Raw genomic sequence first — 24,711 nt, forward strand, 5'->3', positions numbered from 1 at the left:
CAGGGGTGGAGTAGGGAGGGAATGGGTCCTCCTGTCATGGCTGACTCCTTCATTGAAACTTACAGCTTCTCCAAACACCCTAGCAATTCATTTAATTCCCTCATCCTCCCAATAATCCCAGGTGACACAGACTCCACAGTACCAGCAACCACATTTTATAGGAAAGGAGAAAACTGGTGCTTAGAGAGGTGGTTTGTCCAGGGCTATACAACCAGAAACAGCCTGAGCCAAATTGGCACCAGGGTCTATTGCCCAGAATCTCCTATTCCTCCTCTCTCCACCTGTCATGGTGGGTGGAGTCCAGACCTTGGATGTTTGTCCCTAAATCAGGGGTAAAGGTGGAGCAATTCTAGGTCAAAGGTCATGAGATCTGATTTTACCAGCCTCTTCTTTCTCAGCTCCATATTGCTTCCTCTTTTCTCATCCAACAGCAGGGACTTCGCCCAGCCCCATTCATGGCCTTTGGAGGAGCGGGTCAGGGGTGGGGGTGGGGGGGCGTGTATCCTAGTGACCGATTAGGCTAGAACTCCTGGACCCCTGGGATTTCTTTTGTTGTCGCTGTTGGACACCCTCCCCATCTCAGCCTCAGCCTCCCACCGGCAGCCCCAGAGCCATGTTGGAGGGGAAGAGGCTTTTCTGTTTGGTTTAAGGCAGCCTGGGCCCCGCACTGGGGAGAAAGGAGTTAAAGCCAGGTCCCAGGATCACCGGGACCGGGAAGTTCTGGTGGCCCAAACAGGAGTGGGTTGGGGGGACCCGCAGGAAGATAGGTTTGAGACAAAAGGGGGGCGGTGCTAGCCATGCCAGTCCGCGCTTCATCCCCATCAGCGCTCAGCATCCACTGGTAGACCGCCCCCCCCACCCCTTCCCTAAGTATCCACGCCTAGTTTCTCCCTTCCCGCCCCAGCGGGCCGCCTGCACCCCACGGCCAGTCAGAGGCCCACCTGCGGCCCTCTAGAGCCGAGAGGCGCTTGCCTCCCAGCTTGCCGCACGCCCATTGTGTGCGCCGAGCCGGAGGAGGGGCTGCGAGGGGCGGGGCCGGGGCGGGCGGAGGGAGGGAGCGAGGGAGGGCCGCGGGGAGATGCTGAGCCTGCTGGGGAGGCGGCGGCGGCAGTGGAGAGAGCGGGAGGAGCGAGGGAAGGCAGGAAGGAGGCAGCCGAAGGCCGAGCTGGGTGGCTGGACCGGGTGCTGGCTGCGCCGCGCTGCTCTCGGCTCCCACGGCCTCTCCCATGCGCTGAGGGCGTCCGGCTGGGCCGGGCGGGCGGCGGGAGGGGAGGCTCCTCTCCATGGTCCAGAAGACCGGCATGTCCCGGGGCCCTTACCCACCCTCCCAGGAGATCCCCATGGAGGTCTTCGACCCCAGCCCGCAGGTGAGGCGTGGTGGCCCGGCCCGAGAGGAGGGGGCCGCTCCCACGGACGGTGTTGAGGTCGGCTCGAAAGGCGCGGGAGAGGAAGGGGTTATATGCTGGGCGCGAAGGGGAGAGGGATGCCTGCGCGTCCCCGATCCTTGCAGGTTGTGATTGATGGGCTCTGGGCCTGGGGCTGGGTGGCGATGCTGCGGAGCGGGAAGGGGGCGGGTGGGCTGCCTGTCACCCTCGCCTCCTTGTCTCCCCCGCGTCAAGGTTCCTGCCGCTTGGGCACCAGCTTCAGTGGGCTGAGCGTAGGGGTGCTGGTGGTGGTGGGATCTGGGCCTTGAGAAGGGGAGGTTGAAGGAGGCTAGAAAGCGAGCCAGGCAAGGGGGGCGACGCAGAGCACGCTCGGGGGCGCCAGGCGGGTGTGGGTGGGGCGGAGGTGGCACGAGGAGGTGGCCGAGGCGATGGTCAGAGGGCGGTGCCAAATGCAAACAGGCCTTCAGAGCCGCAGACACTGGATCTTGAGGGTGGGGAAAGGGCCAACTCCGGGCGAGGTCCCCTCCCAGCCACCTGGGCTCCATCTCCATGTCGGACCTGCTCCCCACCCCCCACACCCACGTTGACTTACCCCACCCCCACCCCCGCCCTGAAAACGCCTCCAAAGTTTGGAAAGTTGGATGGATGCCAACTCACTGCCCTGGAGGGGGAAGAGCTGTTTTACCTGGGGGAGGGGTCTACTTCTCCACCCCTACCCGCACACTTTTCTTATGCCCCTGGTAACCCCTAGGAAGTGGCATTCTTGGGCGCGGTGGGTTCCCATGGGGTGACCAGCAGGCTCTGGGATGGTCGCGCCAGGGGATTTCTTTGGGACTGTCCTTCTCCAAGGATAGCATTAACTCTTCTGTTACTGTGGCCACCAGCTGAAACCACCATGATAATGTGATTGATGGGTATGTAGAGGGGTCAAGTCAGACCTAAAAATACCTTCCTCCACCCCAGGCCCCTTTGAGCCTGGGAGGCAGCTGACTGGGGCCTTCCTTTCAGCTGTCCCCTGTCCCTCTGAGTGCCACTCCCTTTGCCCAGCCTGGCAGTGCTGGGGGAGGGTGGTGTCTGGGATTCACTGGGGAATCCTCTTAGGTTTGTAGGGAGCGCCAGAACTAGAGTTGGGGTATATGTCTGGTTTGAGAGAAGGGTGGGGAGAGGAGGATCTTGGAAAGGTCCCCAGGTGCCCTCCTCTCCCATTTTCCATCCTCTTTCTTGTACCCTGATCCCAGCAGCCAAAGCCCCCAGTCTGGTCATGGCCCCTCCAGGTTCTTTGGCCAAAGAAGGTCTAGGATGGAGACCGAGAGCAGGGACTTGGAAGTCTGAGCCCTCACTCACTCTCCCCATTCTGGACTGGGCTGAGGCCAAGTGTGTGTGCGCCTACGAGATGGGGAGGGCCAGAAGCAGCTCTTCTTACAGGAGGCCTGGAAATACCTGACGCCCTTAACATGAACGTGTTGCTTCCTGAATGGTCAGGCTGAGCCAGGAGCTGGGTCTGTGAGACTGAGCCAGCCAGTATACCCGCTAGGGATCTGTGGGGCTGTGTCCTAGGCTCATGTGGGGTGGGGCCGAGGGACATTTAGATTGATAGAGCCTGATGGGTACCATGCACATGGGGCGTTGGTAGTGGCAGCTGGGGGCCACAGGGTAGAAGCTTCATCCCTCTTGCCTCCTTGGGGAGGGTTGTAGCTACTGTGATTGTGAGAGAGGGAGCTGAGAAAAAGTCCTGTCTGGGCAAGGGATGAGAGTGGGGAGCAAAATCTGCCCCTATGGTGCCAGGGATCGGGCTGGATGTTTACTCTCCAAATACAGTTCCATGCCCCTACTCCCTCCCCAGAAATCTGGCTCTGAGCCTCCAAGAGAGCTGTCATCCCCTCCCTACTCTGTGAATAGCAAAGGAAGAGTTGGGCACAGGGGAGAAGCCAGGCTGGGCCCTGGGTTGGCAGTTCCTCCTCTCTGGGGGCCACCAACACAAACAGCCCTGCTCTGCTCCTGCGGAGGGGAAGTGGGGGGGACTTTCCTGCTCCCCCCCCCCCCCACACACACACAGCACTGCCGGCTGCCTCTCCCTTCCTCGGAGGCCTCTGCAGCCTGCCCAGCATCTTAATTAGCTCTGCTGCCTAATGAGCCTCCAGCTTCTCCGTGCCTCCCCCATTCCCAGCCTCTCTAGCTTGGTTTGGGGGTTTCCATGTGGGCCTCCCAGGGCTCTCTTGCATTGGTCCCCACTTCTGGCTGTGCTCTGGGTCCTCTCTATGAGGATGGGAGACCCTCCCTCCCCTTGGGCCGCACCACCTCAGGAGGAAGGTGCAGGGGCTTGGGGGTAGGGCTCTTTGGATCTGGGAATGCTGTTCCCGAGCTTGGCTGTAGCTCTGGGGCTGGCAAGATGAGGGTTGGGAAAGGGCCCTTCTGATTCTACTCTTGTTCCTTTCCTGGCCTCTCCAGGGCAAATACAGCAAGAGGAAAGGGCGATTCAAACGGTCGGATGGGAGCACGTCCTCAGATACCACATCCAACAGCTTTGTCCGCCAGGTAATGGGGAGGCTGGGCAGAGAGGAGGGAGGTGGCCGGTTGGTAGAGACCAGTGTTGGTGAGCCAGGTCTGCGGTATTCTCCAGGCACCCTTCCCTGTGCCATTTGTCACCTTCCTGGAGCCACCCTGTCACCCTGACACCCCATGACCTCTCCTGGATGTGCTGTCAGCTGCACCCACTCGCTCAGCCCCCGCCCCTGCCCGGCCCCTCCCCCAGCACCAGGCACCCTCCCCTGCTGCCTGCTGGCCTGCGTCATCTCATTCAGGGACAGCCTGGCCTGCCTCCCTCTAGCTTGCTTTGGGCTGTCACCCACTCCCCCTGCCGGCTGTCTGCTTCCATGTCCTCCCCCAGAATCTGTGACAGGGTGGGGTAGAGGCAGGTCCTAGGAAAAGCAGAGCGAGGATGTTTGGGTCCCTGTAGTCCTGGTGAGGTCCTGGTCAGGGAAACACGCTCCTCACCTCAAGACATGACTATCTAAGAGGCACAGAGAAAGGGTGATGGTGACGGGGATGGGGGTGGTTGAGGCATGAGGCTGTTAATTTTATAATAGAGAAGATGGTAGCCCAGCACCACTGCCTGAAAGGGTGTAACTGAGAGTAGCTTTCTGGGGTCTCCTGTGCTTGGTCAGTAAGCGGCTGCTATCATCTCTCTGTCAATCCCGAGCCATCTTAGGCTTAGGGTGAGGCACGGAGAGAGGCATGTGGTTGCTATGACTACTTAGCATCTCACCAAAGCCTGGTACCCAAAAAAGGCGAGAGGGGCTTGGAATTAGACAAGGAAAAGGTGTGCATTGAAGAGGAAATGGGCAGGGCATTCGAGGGCAGAAGATAGCACAGAGGAGGGGTCCTCTGGAGATGAGCCCCTCCCTTCCACCTTGGGCCAGGAGCGAGAGTGATGCCAGGCAGATCCACCACTAATTAGAGTGAGGCCCTTCTTTCTGATTCTTCTGTCTCTACAGCACTTGGCACATGTGAGCCTCAGTCTGACTTGGGAGCTTCGGGAAGGGGAGGCTTCATTCTAGTCTTTTCTAAGTATAGGAACAGACAGGAAGTCCTTTCTTCAATCACTCCCTCATCCCTCCTGTTGCAGGACTTGGCCAGGGCTAGGAAGAATGACGCTGTGCTTTTATTGCCCCTCTTGGCAGAAAAGGACCTTGGCTCCTTCAGTGTTTGCCAACCCAGGGAGTCAGACCCCAGCCTCCAATTCTTCCTCCTTTTAGCTCCCCAGCTCTGATCCCCGGTAGTTGGTGGGGAGTGGTGGGGGAGCAGTCCTTGCCACATCTCTGAGCTAAATATACCCTAGCAGTTTGCACATGTAGCAACTCTGCTTGTAACCTGAGCCCCCGAGGGAACGGGCAGTTTGGGCCACCCCCTAGGCCAGCAGGGCCAGGCACTGAGGGCGCCGGGATGGAGGCGCCCAGCCGGACCCTGGTGGTGGTGAGCTGGGGATGGAATGGGGTGGCGGCGGGTAGAACAGCCTCTCAGGAAAGCTGGCGGAGGGCGGCCTTTCCTCCAGCCTGTCTCCATGCCTCCTCACTGTTTCCTGTCTTCTGCCATTTCTGATGTGTGCGTGTGTATGTGCATGCGTGTGTCTGCATATGTGTATGTGTGCATGTGCCTACGTGTGCGTCTGCGTGCACCTGTGTGTCTGCATATGTGTGTGTCTGCATGTGTGCATGTAACTGTGTGTGTGTTGGGGTCGGTGAGTGTGCGCGTGCATGTGCCTGCATCTGTGTTGGAGTTGGTGAGTGTGTGTGTGTGAATGCGCGTGCCCGCGTGTGTGTTGGGGTCGATGAGTGCCTCTCTGCTAGTCTGTCTCCCTGTTTCCCTGGCTCTTTGACTCTGTGTGCTCCCATCAGGGTGGAGAGTGGGAGCTACGCTGGTTTTCTCTCCCTCCTTCATGCCTCTCACCCCACCCCAACCCTTGCCCTGCGGGTCTCCCATTTTCATGATTTGGCTGGGAAAGAGATGGGCAGCTGCACCAGCTAATGACCTGGGGCCCCTGGGGAGAGGTGAGACTTTGTCTTCTGTCTTTCCCAGGTCCCCTCCATGCCAAACTCATGGACATTCCTGGCCAAGTGACCCTTTTATACCCTCAGGAAAGAACCCCTATATCTCTGCAGTCCTCCTCTTTTGCCACATAACCTCCTATGCCTTGTCCAACACCACCCCCACATAGTCACACGAATCCACACTTTCTTACTCCTGCCCTCACATGTCCCCCACCCTCAGGGTCATAGATATCTGGGAGCCCCCCGCCAATACACTCGCATGTGGCTCTACACATGAGGTCATATGTAGCCAACTATAGAGCACGCCCTCCTCCACACACTTGTACTTGCACATCCACGCACACACGTGAATAAGTACATGCATTCCCACTACCAGATCTGTATGGTCGACGTGTCTTACACATATGTGTGCATCCCTAAAGGAGTCCCTTGTGCTCTGGGTTGGTCACTGTGGTCAAAGCCAGCTGCCTGGCACCCAGCAGCCCTCATCTCAGGGAAAGCCCTGTCCCATATCCTGCTCTTAACTTGCCTCTTCAGTCTGCACCAGCCTGGAAATCTTGGGTTCTCTTGTCCTAGGAGAGCCTGAGGATTGGGCCTCTAAGTAGTGAAGTTTGATTCTGGCAGTACCAGCTAAAGGAGCAGGGGAGGTAGGAGTCTATCTCCCTCTACCCTTGAACAAGTTGGCAAAATCTGTGGTGGCCCCATCCTGTGGAGCAGGCCATCCGCGGCTGACAGTGCAGAGAGCTCAGGCCGAGGCTGGTGGCTGCAGTCCCTGGAATGGATGCCACTGGACCTCGGCTGAGTCTATCTCAGCGGGTGCTGGGGGCAGGGGAGGGAAGGAGCAGTGGGAGTAGAGACTCGTCCCTGGCATTCCTCCCTTGCCTTGTGCCCCTATCAGGTTCCCACCCCTCCCTGGGCCCCAAGCAGCTGTTCTTGGGCCTGCCTTCATCCCCTGCTTGCTGCTGTCACCCTCACTAGGGCCACACTTTCCCCAGGGGCCTGAGAAATCTCAGCTCCTGGTCCCTTCCACCTAATACCACCTTCTCTTAGCCCTTGTGGCGTCATGCTGGGCTGGCTGGGGCTTGAGGCATCCATGATGTGTGGCGCCTCCATGCCTTCCCAGGCCCAGGAGCTGGGAGAGGCAGCAATGGCCCTGATCTGGCTCTCTGTATTTTCAGGGCTCAGCAGAGTCCTACACCAGCCGTCCATCGGACTCTGATGTATCTCTGGAGGAGGACCGGGAAGCCTTAAGGAAGGAAGCAGAGCGCCAGGCATTAGCGCAGCTCGAGAAGGCCAAGGTGAGAAAGATGTGGGAAGGGGCATGCTGGCATGATTTCCCTGGGCCATAGAGAGAGCCCGGGCAGACCCAGGGCCAAGTCTTGACTCAGCCACTTCCTAGTACCCCTGAACCTTGCGCCTCTGTCTTCACCTGCACAACGTGGGCTATAATACCTGCCTGCTTATACAGTACAATAAGTATAATAAGTGCCTGTTATTATACTGTTTCCACACACAATAAGCGCTTGAGAAGTGCTAAAAATTTCTTTTTCTTTTCTTTTTTTTTTTTTTTTTTTGAGATGCAGTCTTGCTCTGTCACCCAGGCTGGCATGCAGTGGTGTGATCTCAGCTCACTGCAACCTCCACCTCCCGAGTTCAAGTGATTCTCCTGTCTCAGCCTCCCAAATAGCTGGGATTACAGGTGTGCACCACCATGCCCGGCTAATTTTTGTATTTTTAGTAGAAACGTGGTTTTACCATGTTGGCCAGGCTAGTCTCAAACTCCTGACCTCAAGTGATCTGCCCACCTCAGCCTCCCAAAGTGCTGGGATTACAGGCGTGAGCCACTGCGCCGGGACAGTGCTAAAATCTCCACGTCTTCCTGGAATCAAACTTCCTCTGGGCTGGAATCCTGGTCCTGACTCTTTTTTTTTTTTTTTCTTTTTTTTTGAGACGGAGTTTTGCTTTTGTTGCCCAGGCTAGAGTGCAATGGCGTGATCTCGACACACTGCAACCTCCCCTTCCTGGGTTCAAGCGATTCTCCTGCCTCAGCCTCCTGAGTAGCTGGGATTATAGGCATGCTCCACCATGCCTGGCTAATTTTGTATTTTTAGTAGAGATGGGGTTTCTCCATGTTGGTCAGGCTGGTCTTGAACTCCCGATCTCAGGTGATCAGCCAGCCTCAGTCTTCCAAAGTGCTGCGATTACAGGCTCTAGTCCTGACTGTTAATAGCTGTGTGATCTTAGGAAATTCACATTAAAAGGAAGATAATAATACCACTTAACTTCAGAGGATTTTTTATTTTTGTGATGAATATAAATGAGAAAATATGTGTGAAGCATGTAACATGGTACCTGGGACACTAAATGGTCATTACTGTCATTATTGTTTTTTTTTTAATTTAATTTTAGGCCAGGTCCAGTGGCTCATGCCTGTAATCCCAGCACTTTGGGAGGCCAGGTTGGGTGGATCACTTGAGGTCAGGAGTTCGAGACCAGCTTGGGCAACATGGTGAAACCCCGTCTCTACTAAAAGTACAAAACTTAGCTGGGTGTGGTGGCGTACGCTCTAATCCCAGTTACTCAGGAGGCTGAGGCATCAGAATCGCTTGAACTCAGGAGGCGGAGACTGGAGTGAGCCGAGATTGCGCCACTGCACTCCAGCCTGGGCAACAGAGCGAGACTCTGTCTCAAAAAACATAATAATAAATAAATTTAAATATTTATTATTTTTTATGAGACAGGGTCTCGCTCTGTCACTCAGGCTGAGTGTAGTGGTGTGATCACGGATCACTGGAGGCTTGACCTCCCAGGCTCAAGTGATCCTCCCATCTCAGCCTCCCGAGTAGCTGGAACTATAGAGGCGTACCACCACACCTGGCTGATTTTTTATTTTTTGTAGAGATGGGATCTTGCTATGTTGCCCAGGCTAGTCTTGAACTCCTGGGTGCAAGTGATCCTCCTGCCTCGGCCTCCCAAAGTGCTAGGGTTACAGGCATGAGCCACTGTGCCCAGCCCCTTTTATTTATTTATTTATTTTTGAGATAGAATCTCGCACTGCCGCCCAGGCTGGGGTGCAGCGATGCGATCTCAGCTCACTGCAGCCTCCGTCTCCCAGGTTCAATTGATTCTCCTTGCCTCAGCTTCCCAAATAGCTGGGATTATAGGTGCCTGCCACCATGCCCAGCTAATTTTTTTTGTATTTTTAGTAGAGACGGGGTTTCACCATGTTGGCCAGGCTGGTCTCAAACTCCTGACCTTGTGATCCACCCACCTTGGCCTCCCAAAGTGCTAGGATTACAGGCGTAAGCCACCGTTCCCAGCTGCCCCTTTTATTTTTTAAAAACAGACAGGGTTGGCTGGGTGCGGTGGCTCATGCCTGTAATCCTAGCACTTTGGGAGGCTGAGGTAGGCGATTAACTGAGGTCGGGCATTTGAGACCAGCCTGACCAACATGGAGAAACCCTGTCTCTACTAAAAATGCAAAAATTAGCCGGGCATGGTGGTACATGCCTGTAATCCCAGCTACTTGGGAGGCTGAGGCAGGAGAATGGCTTGAACCAAGGAGGCAGAGTTTGTGGTGAGCCGAGATTGCGCCATTGCACTCCACCCTGGGCAACAAGAGCAAAACTCCGTTTCAAAACAAACAAACAAAAAACAGACAGGATGTCACTATATTGCTCAGGCTGGTCTCAGACTCCTGGCCTCATGCCAGTATTGGGATTACAGGTGTGAGCCACTGTGCCTGGCTGCCATTATTATTATTATTATTATTTATTTTATATTTTATTTTGTTTTTTTTGAGATGGAGTCTTGCTCCATTGCCCAGGCTGGAGTGCAATGGTGCGATCTCTGCTCACTGCAACCTCCGCCCCCCGGACTCAAGTGATTCTCCTGCCTCAGCCTCCTGAGTAGCTGGGATTACAGGTGCGCCACCATGCCCGGCTAATTTTTGTATTTTTAGTAGAGACGGGGTTTCACCATGTTGGTCAGGCTGATCTCGAACTCCTGACTTCATGATCCACCTGCCTCAGCCTTTCAGTGTTGGGATTAGAGGTGTGAGCCACTGCACCCGGCCTGTTACTATTATTTTATTTATTTTGTTTTGTTTTTGAGATGGAGTTTTGCTCTTGTTGCCAGGGCTGGAGTGCAATAGCACCATCTCAGCTCTCTGCAACCTCTACCCACCAGGTTCAAGCATTTCTCCTGCTTCAGCCTTCCAAGTAGCCAAGATTACATGCATGTGCCGCCATGCCATGCTAATTTTGTATTTTTAGTAGAGACGGAGTTTCACCATGTTAGTCATGGCTAGTCTCGAACTTTTGACCTCAAGTGATCCACCCGCCTTGCCCTCCCAAAGTGCTGGGATTACAGGAGTGAGCCACCGCGCCTGGCCTGCTATTATTATTATTTTTTCTGGGTATCATTGTGGGCCTCCCCACCCCCAACCCTTTTCATTCCTCAGTGCCCCGCGTCTACCCTGAGAGGGCTGAATTCCACATTTTGCTTTCTTGTTTTTTATTGTAAAAGTTAATATAAATGGAGAAAACCACACAAGCCAATTCAGTATACCTTTTTTTTTTTGACGGAGTCTCACTCTGTCATCCAGTCTGAAGTGTAGTGGCATGATCTTGGCTCACTGCAACCTCTGCTGCCTGAGTTCAAATAATTCTCCTGCCTCAGCCTCCCGAGTAGCTGGGATTACAGTCATTTGCCACTGCACCCAGCTAATTTTTGTATTTTTAGTAGCAACGGGGTTTCACCATGTTGGCCAGGCTGCTCTTGAACTCCTGACCTCATGATCCACCTGCCTCTGCCTCTCAGAATGCTAGGATTACAGGCATGAGCCACTGTGCCCAGCCTTTTTATTTTTTTTTTGAGACAGAGTTTTGCTCTGTCGCCCAGGCTGGAGTGCAGTGGTGCCATCTCGGCTCACTGCAACTTCTGCCTCCTGAGTTCAAATGATTCTCATGCCTCAGCCTCCTGAGTAACTGGGATTACAGGTGTGTGCCACCATGCCCAGCTAATTTTTTTGTATTTTTAGTAGAGACAGAGTTTCACCATGTGACCAGGCTGGTCTCAAACTCCTGGTCTCGAGTGATCCACCTGCTTTGGCCTCCCAAAGTGTCAGTATACATTTTGTTTTTGTTTTGAAATGGAATCTTGCCCTGTCGTCCAGGCTGGAGTGCAGTGACACGACCTCGGCTCACTGCAACCTCTGCCTTCCAGGTTCAAGCAATTCTCCTGCCTCAGCCTCCTGAGTGCCTGGGATTATAGGCACCCACCACCACGCCTGGCTAATTTTGTATTTTTAGTAGAGATGGGGTTTCACCATGTTGTTCAGGCTGGTCTCGGACTCCTAACGTCAGATGATCCACCTACCTTGGCCTCCCAATGTGCTGAGAATACAGGTGTGAGCCACCACACCCTGCCCGTGTCCATACACATTTCAATGAACAATTACAATGCAAACATCCAAGTAACCACCACCCCTGTCAGGAAGTTGTACGTTACATTGCGGTTTACCTTCTAGTTGCCATTTTCCCCGTGTGCCTCCTCTAGACCAAGCCAGTGGCATTTGCCGTGCGGACAAATGTGGGCTACAATCCATCTCCAGGAGATGAGGTGCCTGTGCAGGGAGTGGCCATTACCTTTGAGCCCAAAGACTTCCTGCACATCAAGGAGGTGGGTATCTGGAGGGAGAACAAGGGAGTGGGTGCCAGGAGAGAGGCAGCCAGAGTGCTAGTGGACAAAAGACTTCTGAGCCAAGCAGAGCCGGGCTAAATCTGCTGTGTGACCTTAGACAAATCTCTCCACCTCTCTGAGCCTCTTTAATTTTCTACTGGAAAAATGGGGTGGTAATGCTTAGGTCAGAAGATTGTTGGGAGGGTTTGTCAGGGGGCCCGAACCGGCGTGGCGGTGTGCCAGGGACATGCAGGTACCTGCATTTACTCGAGTGGCCTTTCTAGAGTAGGGTGGGCACATGGGGAGAAGAAGGACTCTCAGAATTGCACTGGGCCGGTGGCAGGGTAGTCCATGGCCAGAAAGCATGCTGGTCCTGGAGTTGTCCTGAGAATTGGCAGCTCCACTCAGAGGCTGGAGCCGGGGCTGGGGATCTTTGAGGGTGCCACCACTGGGCAGGGAGGCGAGTCTGGGCGTTTCCCCTGGAAAGTGACTGTTAGCTTGCCCCTGCAGTTTCCCTCTTGGACTTTGCATCCACCTGCCATGTTCTTTGCAGAAATACAATAATGACTGGTGGATCGGGCGGCTGGTGAAGGAGGGCTGTGAGGTTGGCTTCATTCCCAGCCCCGTCAAACTGGACAGCCTTCGTCTGCTGCAGGAACAGAAGCTGCGCCAGAACCGCCTCAGCTCCAGGTGTCTGGGTGGGGCACGGGAAGGGGGTGCTGCCAACCCCAGGAGAGGCCATACAGCCTGGACTAGGCCTCAGTGGTTGCCCCTGGCCCTGAGGGCACAGAGCTGCCTGTAGCATCACCAGTGGGGCCGGAGCACCTCCAGGGGTGCCCCATGTGAGAGGATGAGATCCCCCCACGCCCACCTCTTTGCTCACAACCTCGGTTTGCCTTTGCCCACACAGCAAATCAGGCGATAACTCCAGTTCCAGTCTGGGAGATGTGGTGACTGGCACCCGCCGCCCCACACCCCCTGCCAGTGGTAAGAACCATCGCTATGCAGGGGGTTGGGGAGGAGCTCCTGGGTGGGGTGGTCTCCCAACTCCCTGACTCCTCCTTTCCCTGCAGTAGGAAACACCCCAATCCTGAGTCACCCAAGCACATGCAATGGTTCCCCCTCCATGAAGAGTAGGATACCCCTCAAGCTGGGCCTGTCATGTCTCTCCTCTTCCCTTTCTTTGGTAGCTCCATCTCTCTGCCTGATTCCCCTGCCCCGTCCCCATTCATTTCTCCCAGCCCTGTTCCATTCACCTCTTCTTCTTTCTTTTTTCCCCATCCCCATCCCTGCGTTCTGTACTTGTGTCTCCACGTTCATCTCACTCCTTCTCCCCACCTCGCCTCCCTCCTCCCTCTCTCCTGACTCTCCGGTCCAGGTAATGAAATGACTAACTTAGCCTTTGAACTAGACCCCCTAGAGTTAGAGGAGGAAGAAGCTGAGCTTGGTGAGCAGAGTGGCTCTGCCAAGACTAGTGTTAGCAGTGTCACCACCCCGCCACCCCATGGCAAACGCATCCCCTTCTTTAAGAAGGTAATTCTTGCTGTGTTCTTGCAAAAGGTGGGGGAGTCAGGGCCAGCACTTTGCTGGAGGAAAGGGGGCTGTAATGGATTCAGATGTGGTCTGTTCTGTGGGCATCAGGGCTTCCTGCTGAGGTGGAGGGAAGGGTAGCATGGGTACATCCCCCTCCACATACAACTCCGCCCTGGCCCCATCCCCAGGAAGGAGATCTTGCCCCTGGAAGGTTGCCCCCACACCTGGGGCAGCAGGGTTTGGTGGTCATGAACCCTGACCTCTCCCCTCACTCCCAGGGGCCTGCTCTGGTGTTGGCATATATCCTGGCATGTGAAGCAGGGCATGGGATGGTATTCCTTCTTTTCCCTTTTTTGACTGGGTGGGCACATAGTGGATGGGGGGGACTGCTGACTGCAAAGCAAGACAGTTAAGGGAACCCTTAAAATGGGCAGGTTGGCATGCACTGGGGGCAGGAGGTGGGCACCAAGGTAGGGGCTGTCAACCTCACCAGCTCTTTTCCAAGACCCAGAAGAGGGTAGGATATGTCTGAATATTCCCACATCCGCTGGACTGTCAGTCCTGATCCAGGGCCACCTCAGGCTCCCCCTTGGCGTGGGGTCCCGTTCCCCATCTCTGGCTCTGTCTGTCACTAACACGCATGCCCTGTTATCTCTCCTCGTCTGCCCGGCTCTCCCTCCCTCTCTTGTCCTGGCTCTTGCCTTGCCCTCTGCCCCTGCCTGGGTCCCCTTCCCTCTCTCCTCCCCCTTCCCTCTCTTGGCAATCTCTGGACCCAGCCAAACAGAAGCAGAAGTCGGTGAGTATCACAGCTTTCTGTGTCCTCCTCCCCACTCCCTGGGATGAGCTAGGGGGACCTTCTAACACCCATTCCCACATCTGCCCCCATTTCCCCCACCTTTCCTGGTTCTCCCTGGCCATCCCTCCCCACCCCCACCCTGATCCCCACATCTGGGCTCTGGGACGGGGGGGGGAAGGTTGCATGGGGGAGCCTGGCGTGTGGGGGAGAGGATCTAATATCATTTCCACTCTGGGGTTTCCCCTCCCTGCTTGCCCCCCAGACAGAGCATGTGCCCCCCTATGACGTGGTGCCTTCCATGAGGCCCATCATCCTGGTGGGACCGTCGCTCAAGGGCTACGAGGTAGGACTCCCTAGAGGGGAGTGGACACAGAGGGGCCTTAGAAAGATCTTCAGACCCCAGAGAGATCCCCTAGAAGGGCCTAGATCCCAAGGCATCCTCCCCGGAGGGCTACAGACCTTCAGAGAGAACCCCCAGGGGGCCTAACCCACAGGAAGACCCACACAGAGGAACCCCGTCCCCCAAAGAAACCCCCAGAAAAGTCCTCCCAGAGATGCCACTTACAGGGACCTTTGGAACCAGAGACCCCAGTGGAGACCCCTCAGACCCAGACCCCCGCCCATCATAAAGTCCCGTTCGGAAGAAAGTGGAACGTGAGGGTACAAATACCCAGCTGCTCAGAGTCTGAGTGGCTTTAAATGCCTACCTTCTCCTCCTTCCCTCCCCACAAACTCCCACCCCCAGGTTACAGACATGATGCAGAAAGCTTTATTTGACTTCTTGAAGCATCGGTTTGATGGCAGGTAAGACCCTGGGAGCTGCTCCTCGCACCTGCCATTGCTCTCTGCTGCTGGGGATGGGCCGGATGCCTCGAATCACAATCCTGGGACTGAGGAACAGAAGGCGGGCCTGGAACTGGGGAGTGGGCAGGGCATTCCAGCCCACTCTGATCCCTGACTCCCCTCTTGCCCCATTCCCCAGGATCTCCATCACTCGTGTGACGGCAGACATTTCTCTAGCTAAGCGCTCAGTTCTCAACAACCCCAGCAAACACATCATCATTGAGCGCTCCAACACACGCTCCAGCTTGGGTGAGCCCACCCCTGCTGTCTTCACTCACCCTTTCTGGGCTGGACGTGGGAGGGGTGGGAGTTAGTGGGCAGGGCCATCTCCAGAAGCATTCCCTCCACCTACTACCTCCTGGGAGGCCACCTGACATTCCCCCATCCACATGACTCCGTGCCCCCAGCTGAGGTGCAGAGTGAAATCGAGCGAATCTTCGAGCTGGCCCGGACCCTTCAGTTGGTTGCTCTGGATGCTGACACCATCAATCACCCAGCCCAGCTGTCCAAGACCTCGCTGGCCCCCATCATTGTTTACATCAAGATCACCTCTCCCAAGGTGGGTGCAGGAGCCTCACCCTGGCCGGGACAGCATGGTTTAAAAGGAGTGCTCTGGAGTCGGGCTGCTTGGGTTTAAATCCCAGCTCCATGGCTTACTGATTGTGTGACTTAATCCACCCGAGTCTTAGTTTCCTTCTCTGTAAAGCTCCATGGTATTGTCAAGTGTTTCAACATCATATAAATGTATAGCACTTAGCAAATGGTCTGATACAACACGTTAGCTATTGTTTACTATTATTAGGGTCATGCAGACCAGTCCCCTGTCTCCACTCTGATTGACCTCCCACCCTTGGACTGAAAGAATTCTGTGCTTTTTGTTCCAGTGCCACCCAGCTACTTGGCAGTTGGGAGGTCTTTCCTTTCTTCTTCTTTTTTTTTTTTTTTTAAAGTCAGGGTCTTGCTCTGTCACCCAGGCTGGAATGCAGTGGTGTGATCATGGTTCACTGCAGCCTCTATCTCCTGGGCTAAAGCGATCCTCCCACCTCGGCCTCCCAAGTAGCTGGGACTAGTGGGTAGGTGTCCACTACCATGCCTAGCTAATATTTGTGTTTTTTAGAGACAGGATCTAGCTGTGTTGCCCAGTTGCTTTACTCTCGATATCAACCCTTTTTGCTGCAGTGTCCTCATTTGGACTTTGATAGAGGGGGAATCTGCAAGAAGGCCGTCTTACTTTTTCCTTGTATTGCAGCACCATTAACTTTCCCTTCTAGATGCCAGTGGGGATCTGAGAAACATGGAGGAAGAGTTGAGGTGAAGGATTTGAAGTTAGAAGACAGCATGGGCTTGAAATTCTAGCTCTGATTGATTTACATACTGATTTATTATTACTGTTGGTTTTTCTTATTGAACTTGGAAACTTGGGGGAATTATTTAGCCTCTGATTCTCTATTTCTTCACCTATAAAGTGGGGTTATAATCCCTCTCGTGTTATTGTTGAGAGGAATGGTGTAAGCAGCTCAGTATACTCTCTGATTTATTTATTTGTTTGTTTTTTTTTTTTGAGACCGAGTCTCGCTTGTCGCCCAGACTGGAGTGCAGTGGCACGATCTCGGCTCACTGCAAGCTCCACCTCCCGGGTTCACGCCATTCTCCTGCCTCAGCCTCCTGAGTAGGTGGGACTACAGGCGCCCGCCACCACACCCGGCTTTTTGTATTTTTATAGAGACGGGGTTTCACCATGTTAACCAGGATGGTCTCGATCTCCTGACCTTGTGATCTGCCCGCCTCAGCCTCCCAAAGTGCTGGGATTACAGGCGTGAGCCACCGCGCCCGGTCTATTTTATTTATTTATTTATTTATTTTGAGATGGAGTCTCGCTCTGTCGCCCAGGCTGGAGTGCAGTGGCACAATCTCGGCTCACTGCAAGCTCTGCTTCCTAGGTTCAGGCCATTCTCCTGCCTCAGCCTCCCGAGTAGCTAGGACTACAGGCACCCGCCACCATGCCTGGCTAATTTTTTGTATTTTTAGAAGAGACAGGGTTTCACCGTGTTAGCCAGGATGGTCTCGATCTCCTGACCTCGTGATCTGCCCACCTTGGCCTCCCAAAGTGCTGGGATTACAGGCATGAGCCACCACGACTGGCCTACTCTCTGATTTATGAGGGCAGCCAGTAGTGGTAACCATTATCATCCCATGAGCTGAGCTCCCTGGACCAGTTACTTAACTTTTTTTTTTTTCTTTTTTTGAGACAGAATCTTGCTCTGTCACCCAGGCTGGAGTGCAGTGGTGTGATCTCACTCACTATAGCCTCTGCCTCCCAGGTTCAAGCAATTCTTGGGCCTCAGTATCCTGAGTAGCTGGGGTTAGGATTACGGGTGCACACCACCACATCTGGCTTTTTTTTTTTTTTTTTTTTGAGACAGAGTCTCGCTCTGTGACTCAGGCTGGAGTGCAGTGGTGCAATCTTGCTCACTGCAACCTCCACCTCAAGTAATTCGCCTGCCTCAGCCTCCTGAGTAGCTGGGACTACAGGCGCCCGCCACCACACCCAGCTAATTTTTGTATTTTTAGTAGAGATGGGGTTTCACCATGTTGGTCAGGTTGGTCTTGAACTCCTGACCTCATGATCCGCTGTCCTCGGCCTCCCAAAGTGCTAGGATTACAGGTGTGAGCCACTGGTCCCGGCCACACCTGGCTAATTTTTGTATTTTTAGTAGAGAGAGGTTTTCACCATGTTGGCCAGACTGGTCTCAAACTCCTGACCTCAGATCGAGACCATGGTGAAACCCCGTCTCTACTAAAAAAATTAGAAAAAAATTAGCCGGGTGCAGTGGCGGGCGCCTGTAGTCCCAGCTACTCGGGAGGCTGAGGTAGGAGAATGGCGTGAACCCGGGAGGCGGAGCTTGCAGTGAGCCGAGATTGCGCCACTGCACTCCAGCCTGGGCGACAGAGCGAGACTCCGTCTCAAAAAAAAAAAAACAAACAAAAAAAAACTCCTGACCTCAAGTGATTCTCCTGCCTCAGCCTCTCTAAGTGCTGGGATTACAGGTATGAGCCACTGCACCCAGCCGACTTAACCTTTCTGAGTCCTGTGTTTCTAATGAGATAAAGGGGATGATGGGATTTAAGTACTTCCTGAGGGGAGTTGAAAGGACCAAATGAGATAATGGATGCAAAAACACTGAACTAGAAAGTAACCAATGCTTCCATTTCCCTCATTGAGGTTAAGAGGAGGGACTCTGGAACCAGGCAGCCTGGACTTCTACTCCAGGGCTGTCACTTACTGGCTCTGTGTTCCTTTGGCAAGTGGCCAAACATCTCTATGCCTTGGTTTCGTCATCTGCAGCATAGGCATACTGGGTTTGTGAAGATTAAATAAATGGGTTAATCATGAAAAATACTTGGCATTGGGCCAGGCACGATGGCTCACGCCTGTAATCTCAGCACCTTGGGAGACCGAAGCTGGTGGATTGCCTGAGCTAAAGAGTTCAAGACCAGCCTGGGCAACATGGTGAAACCCTGCCTCTATTAAAACTCAAAAAATTAGCTGGGCATGGTGGTGGGCGCCTGTAATTCCATCTACTCAGGAGGCTGAGGCACAAGAATTGCTTGAACCCAGGAGGCAGAGGTTGCAGTGAGCTGGGATCGCACCAGTACAGTCCAGCCTGGGTGACAGAGCAAGACTCTGTCTCATAAATAAATAAATAAATAAATAAATATTACTGGTATCCCAGAACTATATCTGTTCCATTTTGTAAAAAGATTTTTATTTTCAAATAATTTCAGATTTACAGAAGTGTGGCAAGAATAGTATCAAACAAAATCTTATGTTTTGAATATTCTTCACCAAGATTCACTAATTTTTTAACAGTTTTATTGAAGTAGAATTCCCATACCATGAAATTCAGCCATTTAAAGTCTATAAGCCAGACTTGGTGGCTCACACCTGTAATCCCAGCACTTTAGGAGACTGAGGCAGGTGGATCACTTGAGCTCGGGAGTTGGAGACCAGCCTGGGCAACATGGCAAGACCCTGTCTCTATTAAAAAATAAAAAATAAATTAAGTGTATAGTCTAATTTTTTTCAGATTCACTAATTTTGAAAAATTTACTTTCATCTTTCTCTCTCTTTTTTTTTTTTGGAACAAAGTCTTGCTTTGCCACCCAGACTGGAGAGCAGTGGTGTGATCTTGGCTTACTACAATCTCTGCCTCCCGGTTCAAGTGATTCTCCTGCCTCAGCCTCTCAAGTAGCTGGGATTACAGGCACCCACCACCACGCCTGGCTACTTTTTGTATTTTCAGTTGAGACAGAGTTTCACCATGTTGGCCAGGCTGGTCTCGAACTCCTGACCTCAAGTGATCCACCCGCCTCGGCCTCCCAAAGTGCTGGGATTACAGGCGTGAGCCTGGCCTATATTGTGTTTCTTGAGAACAACATCAGTATCTTACACAACGATGATGCAATTGTAAAATTCAAGAATTGTTTCTAAAATATAGTCTGTATTAGTTTATTTATGTATGTATATATGTATGTATGTATGTATGTATGTATTTATTTATTTTTGAGATAGGGTCTCACTCTGGCTGCCCAGGCTGGAGTGCAGTGATGCGATCTTGGCTCACTGCAACCTCTGCCTCCCTAGTTCAAACAATTCTGCTTCAGCCTCCTGAGTAGCTGGGATTACAGGCACCTGCCACCATACCCAACTAATTTTTGTATTTTTAGTAGAGACGGGGTTTTGCCATGTTGGCCTGGCTGGTCTTGAACTCCTGACCTCAGGTGATCCATCCGCTTCTGCCTCCCAAAGTGCTGGGATTACAGGCGTGAGCCACTATGCCCGGCATAGAATGCCCTTCATGGCAACATTTCCCCCAATCCAGGAACCAACCCAGGATCACGTGTTGCCTGTTTTTTTTAGACAGAGTCTTGCTCTGTCGCCCAGGCTGGAGTGCAGTGGCACGATCTCAGCTCATCTCAACCTCTGCTTCCTGAGTTCAAGTGATTTTCATGCCTCAGCCTCCCGAGTAGCTGGGACTATAGGCATATGCCACCATACCAAGCTAATTTTTGTATTATTATTTTTTAATAAAGACAGGGTTTCACCATGTTGGCCAGGCTGATCTTGAACTCCTGGCCTCAGGTGATCCACCCGCCTCAGCCTCCCAAAGTGCTGGGATTACAGGTGTGAGCCACCGCGCCCGGCCTCGTTTTCTTTTTCTTTTTTTGAGATGGAGTCTCGCTCTATCGCCCAGGCTGGAGTACAGTGGTGTGATCTAGGCTCACTGCAAGCTCCGCCTCCCAGGTTCATGCCATTCTTCTGCCTCAGCCTCCTGAGTAGTTGGGACTACAGGCGCCCGCCACCACGCCCGGCTAATGTTTTGTGTTTTTAGTAGAGATGGGGTTTCACCATGTTAGCCAGTATGGTCTCGATCTCCTGACTTCGTGATCCGCCCACCTCCACCACCCAAAGTGCTGGTATTACAGGTGTGAGCCACCGTGCCCGGCTGGCCTAGTTTTCTTTAATCTGGAAGGGTTCTTCAGCCTTTCTTGAATTTTCCAGAGACTGACATTTAGGCAGAGTACAGGACAGCTATTTTGTAGACTGTCCCTCAGTGTGGGTTTGTGTGATTGTTCCTCATGATTAGTTTCGGGTTTTGCATTATTATAATTATGGTTGTTGTTGTTGAGATGAGAATGATAATAGTAGCTGTCTAACAGGAATGTTATCGGGACTAAATTGATCATGTGAAAAGCACAGAACAATGCTGGTATGTAGCAAGTGCCTCATAAAGGAAGACTATTGTTGCTGTTGTTAATATAGAGGGTGTGACTGGGCTCAGTGGCTCATGCCTATAATCCCAGCACTTTGAGAGGCTGAGGCAAGTGGATCACTTGAGGCCAGGAGTTTGAGACCAGCCTGGGCAACATATACAAAAAAATTTTGAAAAATTAGCGGGATATGGTGGCACGTGCCTGTAGCCCTAGTTCCTCAGGAGGCCAGGCTGGGGGCTTGCTTGAGTCCAGGGTATAGTGAACTGTGATCACACCACTGCACTTCAGCCTGGGCGATAGAGCAAGAACCAGTCTCTAAAATAAAAATAAAAAAAGGAGGGTGGGCAGGCCTACAAACAAGGTTAGAGAAGTTGAGAAGAAGAATCACTACCCTTCATATAGCCTCTAAGGAAGTCTGGCATGAGACCAGGAGAGAGCCTGAGCCCTAGACATAGGGCTGCTGAGGTCATTTCTGCAGATGTGCCCAGGGCTAAGAGTTATGGAGCATTCAAGGGCCCTGACACTGGCTCTCCATGCTGATCCAACCAGGACCCGCCTCTCTGACTGGGTGCATTGCCTGAGTCCCTCTAGCTCCTCTTCCTTTTCTCCCTCCCCAAACCAGGTACTTCAGAGGCTCATCAAGTCCCGAGGAAAGTCTCAGTCCAAACACCTCAACGTCCAAATAGCGGCCTCGGAAAAGCTGGCACAGTGCCCCCCTGTGAGTGCCTAGATCCTGGGGAAGGGAATGGAGGGACGACATTTGGGTTGCCCTGGTTTCCTCTGGCCTACATGAGAGACAGAGTGACCAGGAACACCTGGGTCAGGCCTGTAGGTGCAAACTGGTCTTCTGGGAAGAATGTAGGTCCGTCAGTCAAAGACTGGGTTCAAGCCCCAGAAGCACCCTTCACCGTGGAGAGTCAAGCCCTGTCTCCCAGCCTTGGTTGCCTTATCTCTAGAATGAGGGAGTTGGACTGAGTGCCAAAACTTCTTGCAGTTCTGCCAATCTGTAGATCTGAGAGCGCTCCTTCCTTTCTTCCACATCCAGAGGCCTCTTTTTAACCTTGTCCTTCAATCCCTTGACTCTACCCACTGCACCCAGGCCACACCCTCAACCCCCTTGGCCACGCCCCACTCATCCCAGCCCTGCCCCCTAACCCCACCTTCACAGGAAATGTTTGACATCATCCTGGACGAGAACCAATTGGAGGATGCCTGCGAGCACCTGGCGGAGTACTTGGAAGCCTATTGGAAGGCCACACATCCGCCCAGCAGCACGCCACCCAATCCGCTGCTGAACCGCACCATGGCTACCGCAGCCCTGGCTGCCAGCCCTGCCCCTGTCTCCAACCTCCAGGTACAGGTGCTCACCTCGCTCAGGAGAAACCTCAGCTTCTGGGGCGGGCTGGAGTCCTCGCAGCGGGACAGCGCGGTGCCCCAGGAGCAGGAACATGCCATGTAGTGGGCACCCTGCCCGTCTTCCCTCCCGCTCTGGGGTCGGAACTGGAGTGCAGGGAACATGGAGGAGGAAGGGAAGAGCTTTATTTTGTAAAAAAACGTGATGAGCGGCAGTTTCTGGTGTCTGTGGTTTTTGATGGGTCTGGGGCTTCTGGTGCTGTCTTCCTGGGCCTGGTGCCCTAGGACCGCATCTGCTGCCCGCTGGATATGAGGCCTGATGGGAGCACTTTTAAGACAAGGGACTAGGAAGGACATGCGAGGAAGACTGATAAACTAATTCGCTGGACTCCACACTCTTTTTAGACCCAACAGAGCGGAGGCCCTCAGAGCCAGGGAAACCTACGTTAAACCTGGACTCTCCCTCCCTGGAGCCCTGACTCCACACGGCCCCTCAAGAAGGACCCAGAATGTGGCATCTTCTATGACTTGATGCTGAACTTTCCACCATTCTCCCAGTTAAAGTCCAGGAAAGGCCCTCCCATGGGAGACCCATCCTGCTTTGCCCTCCTCCCATGGGAGCCACAGCCCACCTCTTGATTCCACACCATTAAGTATAAGGTTCTAAGAGCCAGAAGAAACCCATGAAATCATTCTAGACTAGCTTTCAAATTTGTTTTCAGCAACAGAGCCCATTTGTTCAATGAATCTTATGTGGAAGCTGAGGATGTAGATAATACATCCTTGCTTTGCCCTGAAGGAGCCAGGGGAATGGCCTCCCCTCCACCTCCATGGGGACCCCTGAAGCACTTCTGTGCCCTCCCCACCCAACCCCACCCCAGATCTCTAGGTAACAGTTTGGAAACTGCTGCTCAGGTCTAACTCCCATCACATTACAACCAAGACATGAAGTCACAGAGAGGGGAACTGTTTGCTCAGGGTCACACAGCTTGACATGGCAGGGGAGGGACTGGAACCTCTCTTGTGCCCCACCTCCATGTGACGTTTGGTGATGAGGACACTGGGTCACCTCTTCATCTTCAGTAGGAGGGGGAGACCCAGCAGCCATCCCCAGCTTGCTGCTTTGAGTCCTTGTTGGGGGCAGGGGAGGAATCCCATCAGCCTTGGAGACAGTGTCATCTGACTAGGGAATGGTGGGAGAAGCATGGGGTTCTGGAAGCCTAAGGTTGGGGTCTGGTGTGGGTCCAAGCAGCCAGGGTCAGCAGGTTTTAGCTGAAATCCCGTTAATATATTTGGAAAACCAAAGGCGATGACTAACCCAATCAACCACTAATGAGTGGCAATACTGAGCTGTTAATGATGATTAACCCCAAGATAGCATTAATGACCTGCACCAGGGAAGCGGTGACTCATGGCTCACGGCTGACTGCCATGAAGGTCGGGTGCCCCCTGTCTGGAGAGAGGAGCAAATGCCCTGAGGTCTGTCCTCTGGCTGGGCTCCAGAGCCATTTGTCCCGGGGCCCCTTCCCTAGAGTCAGCACCCTCTTCATCCAGGCCGGACCTCTTAATGCTGTCACTAACTTGCCTTGCTTTGTTGTGTTTTTCTCACCCTTGCCTGATCTGCATGGTGTGTGCTGTCCGTCTGCTAACCAGGGACCTTACCTTGCTTCCGGGGACCAGCCGCTGGAACGGGCCACCGGGGAGCACGCCAGCGTGCACGAGTACCCAGGGGAGCTGGGCCAGCCCCCTGGCCTTTACCCCAGCAGCCACCCAGCAGGCCGGGCAGGCACGCTACGGGCACTGTCCCGCCAAGACACTTTTGATGCCGACACCCCCGGCAGCCGAAACTCTGCCTACACGGAGCTGGGAGACTCATGTGTGGACATGGAGACTGACCCCTCAGAGGGGCCAGGGCTTGGAGACCCTGCAGGGGGCGGCACCCCCCCAGCCCGACAGGGATCCTGGGAGGACGAGGAAGAAGACTATGAGGAAGAGCTGACCGACAACCGGAACCGGGGCCGGAATAAGGCCCGCTACTGCGCTGAGGGTGGGGGTCCAGTTTTGGGGCGCAACAAGAATGAGCTGGAGGGCTGGGGACGAGGCGTCTACATCCGCTGAGAGGCAGGGGCCACACGGCGGGAGGAAGGGCTCTGAGCCCAGGGGAGGGAAGGGGAGGGGAGGGGAGGGGAGGGGAGGGGAGGGAGCGAGGGGCTCACACCCAACATGTATTCGCCTCCAGGGGGCGCTGTCTCCCGCCTTTCAGATGCCTTTGCTCAAAGCTTGGGGTTTATTCGGCGTTATCATCCCAGCTCCCGGGAGGCCCTTAAGCCCCCAGCTGTCGGTTTTTACCTGCCTGTTGCGGATGGATGGGGGATACCCACTTTTCTGAAGTGTCCCCTTTCTCCCATCTTAAGGGGCTCTCCTCCCTCGCCCTCCTAGAGAAAAGGTGCACTTCCTTCACTCTGCTCGGGGCCCTAAGTGACGGTCCTAAGTGGGATGGCTCTCCTTCTCCCAAGCTGCAGTACTGGGGAAGGGCCGGGCGCTTTTCCTGGAAAGGGAGGCCACAGATTCTTTCCCATGGGGGCTCTCTTCCCCAGACCCCAGATCCGAGGTCCCTCACCCTGCCTGCCCCTTCCTCCCAGGTTCCTGGCAGCATCGTCTGGTCGGTGAAAGCTACAGCATGGACACCCCATGGGGAGCTTGTCTCGGGGAGGGTTCTGGGTGGAAGCTGGCAGGCATATAAAACCCTCTACCCTCCGTGGCCATGGCAACGTCCAGGGCCCAGAACCCTGAAGAG

The 24,711-nt window shown here is 53.9% G+C and overlaps 1 protein-coding gene across 3 annotated transcripts; it reads left to right on the forward strand.

Moving 5' to 3' along the window:
- Positions 1-1,093: 1,093 nt before the first annotated feature.
- Positions 1,094-24,061, forward strand: CACNB1 (calcium voltage-gated channel auxiliary subunit beta 1). 3 transcript variants are annotated; one of them, XM_073005348.1, is made up of 14 exons: positions 1,094-1,367; positions 3,834-3,920; positions 7,111-7,230; positions 11,492-11,614; positions 12,168-12,304; positions 12,525-12,601; positions 12,993-13,147; positions 14,206-14,286; positions 14,689-14,747; positions 14,926-15,035; positions 15,194-15,345; positions 21,184-21,279; positions 21,730-21,915; positions 23,568-24,061. In XM_073005348.1, exons 1-14 carry the CDS (start codon positions 1,284-1,286, stop codon positions 24,030-24,032), a joined length of 1,932 nt encoding a protein of 643 aa, XP_072861449.1. In that variant the 5' UTR covers positions 1,094-1,283; the 3' UTR covers positions 24,033-24,061. The 3 variants fall into 3 exon arrangements, with proteins under 3 accessions (XP_072861449.1, XP_008011071.1, XP_008011072.1); XM_008012880.3 differs by lacking the exon at positions 12,993-13,147 and adding an exon at positions 13,924-13,943; XM_008012881.3 differs by lacking the exon at positions 23,568-24,061 and having other exon boundaries at positions 21,730-22,129.
- Positions 24,062-24,711: the final 650 nt, after the last annotated feature.

The sequence above is a fragment of the Chlorocebus sabaeus genome, chromosome 16 (genome assembly GCF_047675955.1).
Source record: "Chlorocebus sabaeus isolate Y175 chromosome 16, mChlSab1.0.hap1, whole genome shotgun sequence".
NCBI lineage: Eukaryota > Metazoa > Chordata > Mammalia > Primates > Cercopithecidae > Chlorocebus > Chlorocebus sabaeus.

Coding starts and splice junctions, on each gene's coding strand:
- CACNB1 (XM_073005348.1), top strand. CDS start 1,284: ATGGTCCAGAAGACCGGCATGTCCCGGGGCCCTTACCCACCCTCCCAG. Junction 3,921..7,110: donor CCAACAGCTTTGTCCGCCAG/GTAATGGGGAGG, acceptor CTGTATTTTCAG/GGCTCAGCAGAGTCCTACAC. Junction 15,036..15,193: donor CAACACACGCTCCAGCTTGG/GTGAGCCCACCC, acceptor CCGTGCCCCCAG/CTGAGGTGCAGAGTGAAATC.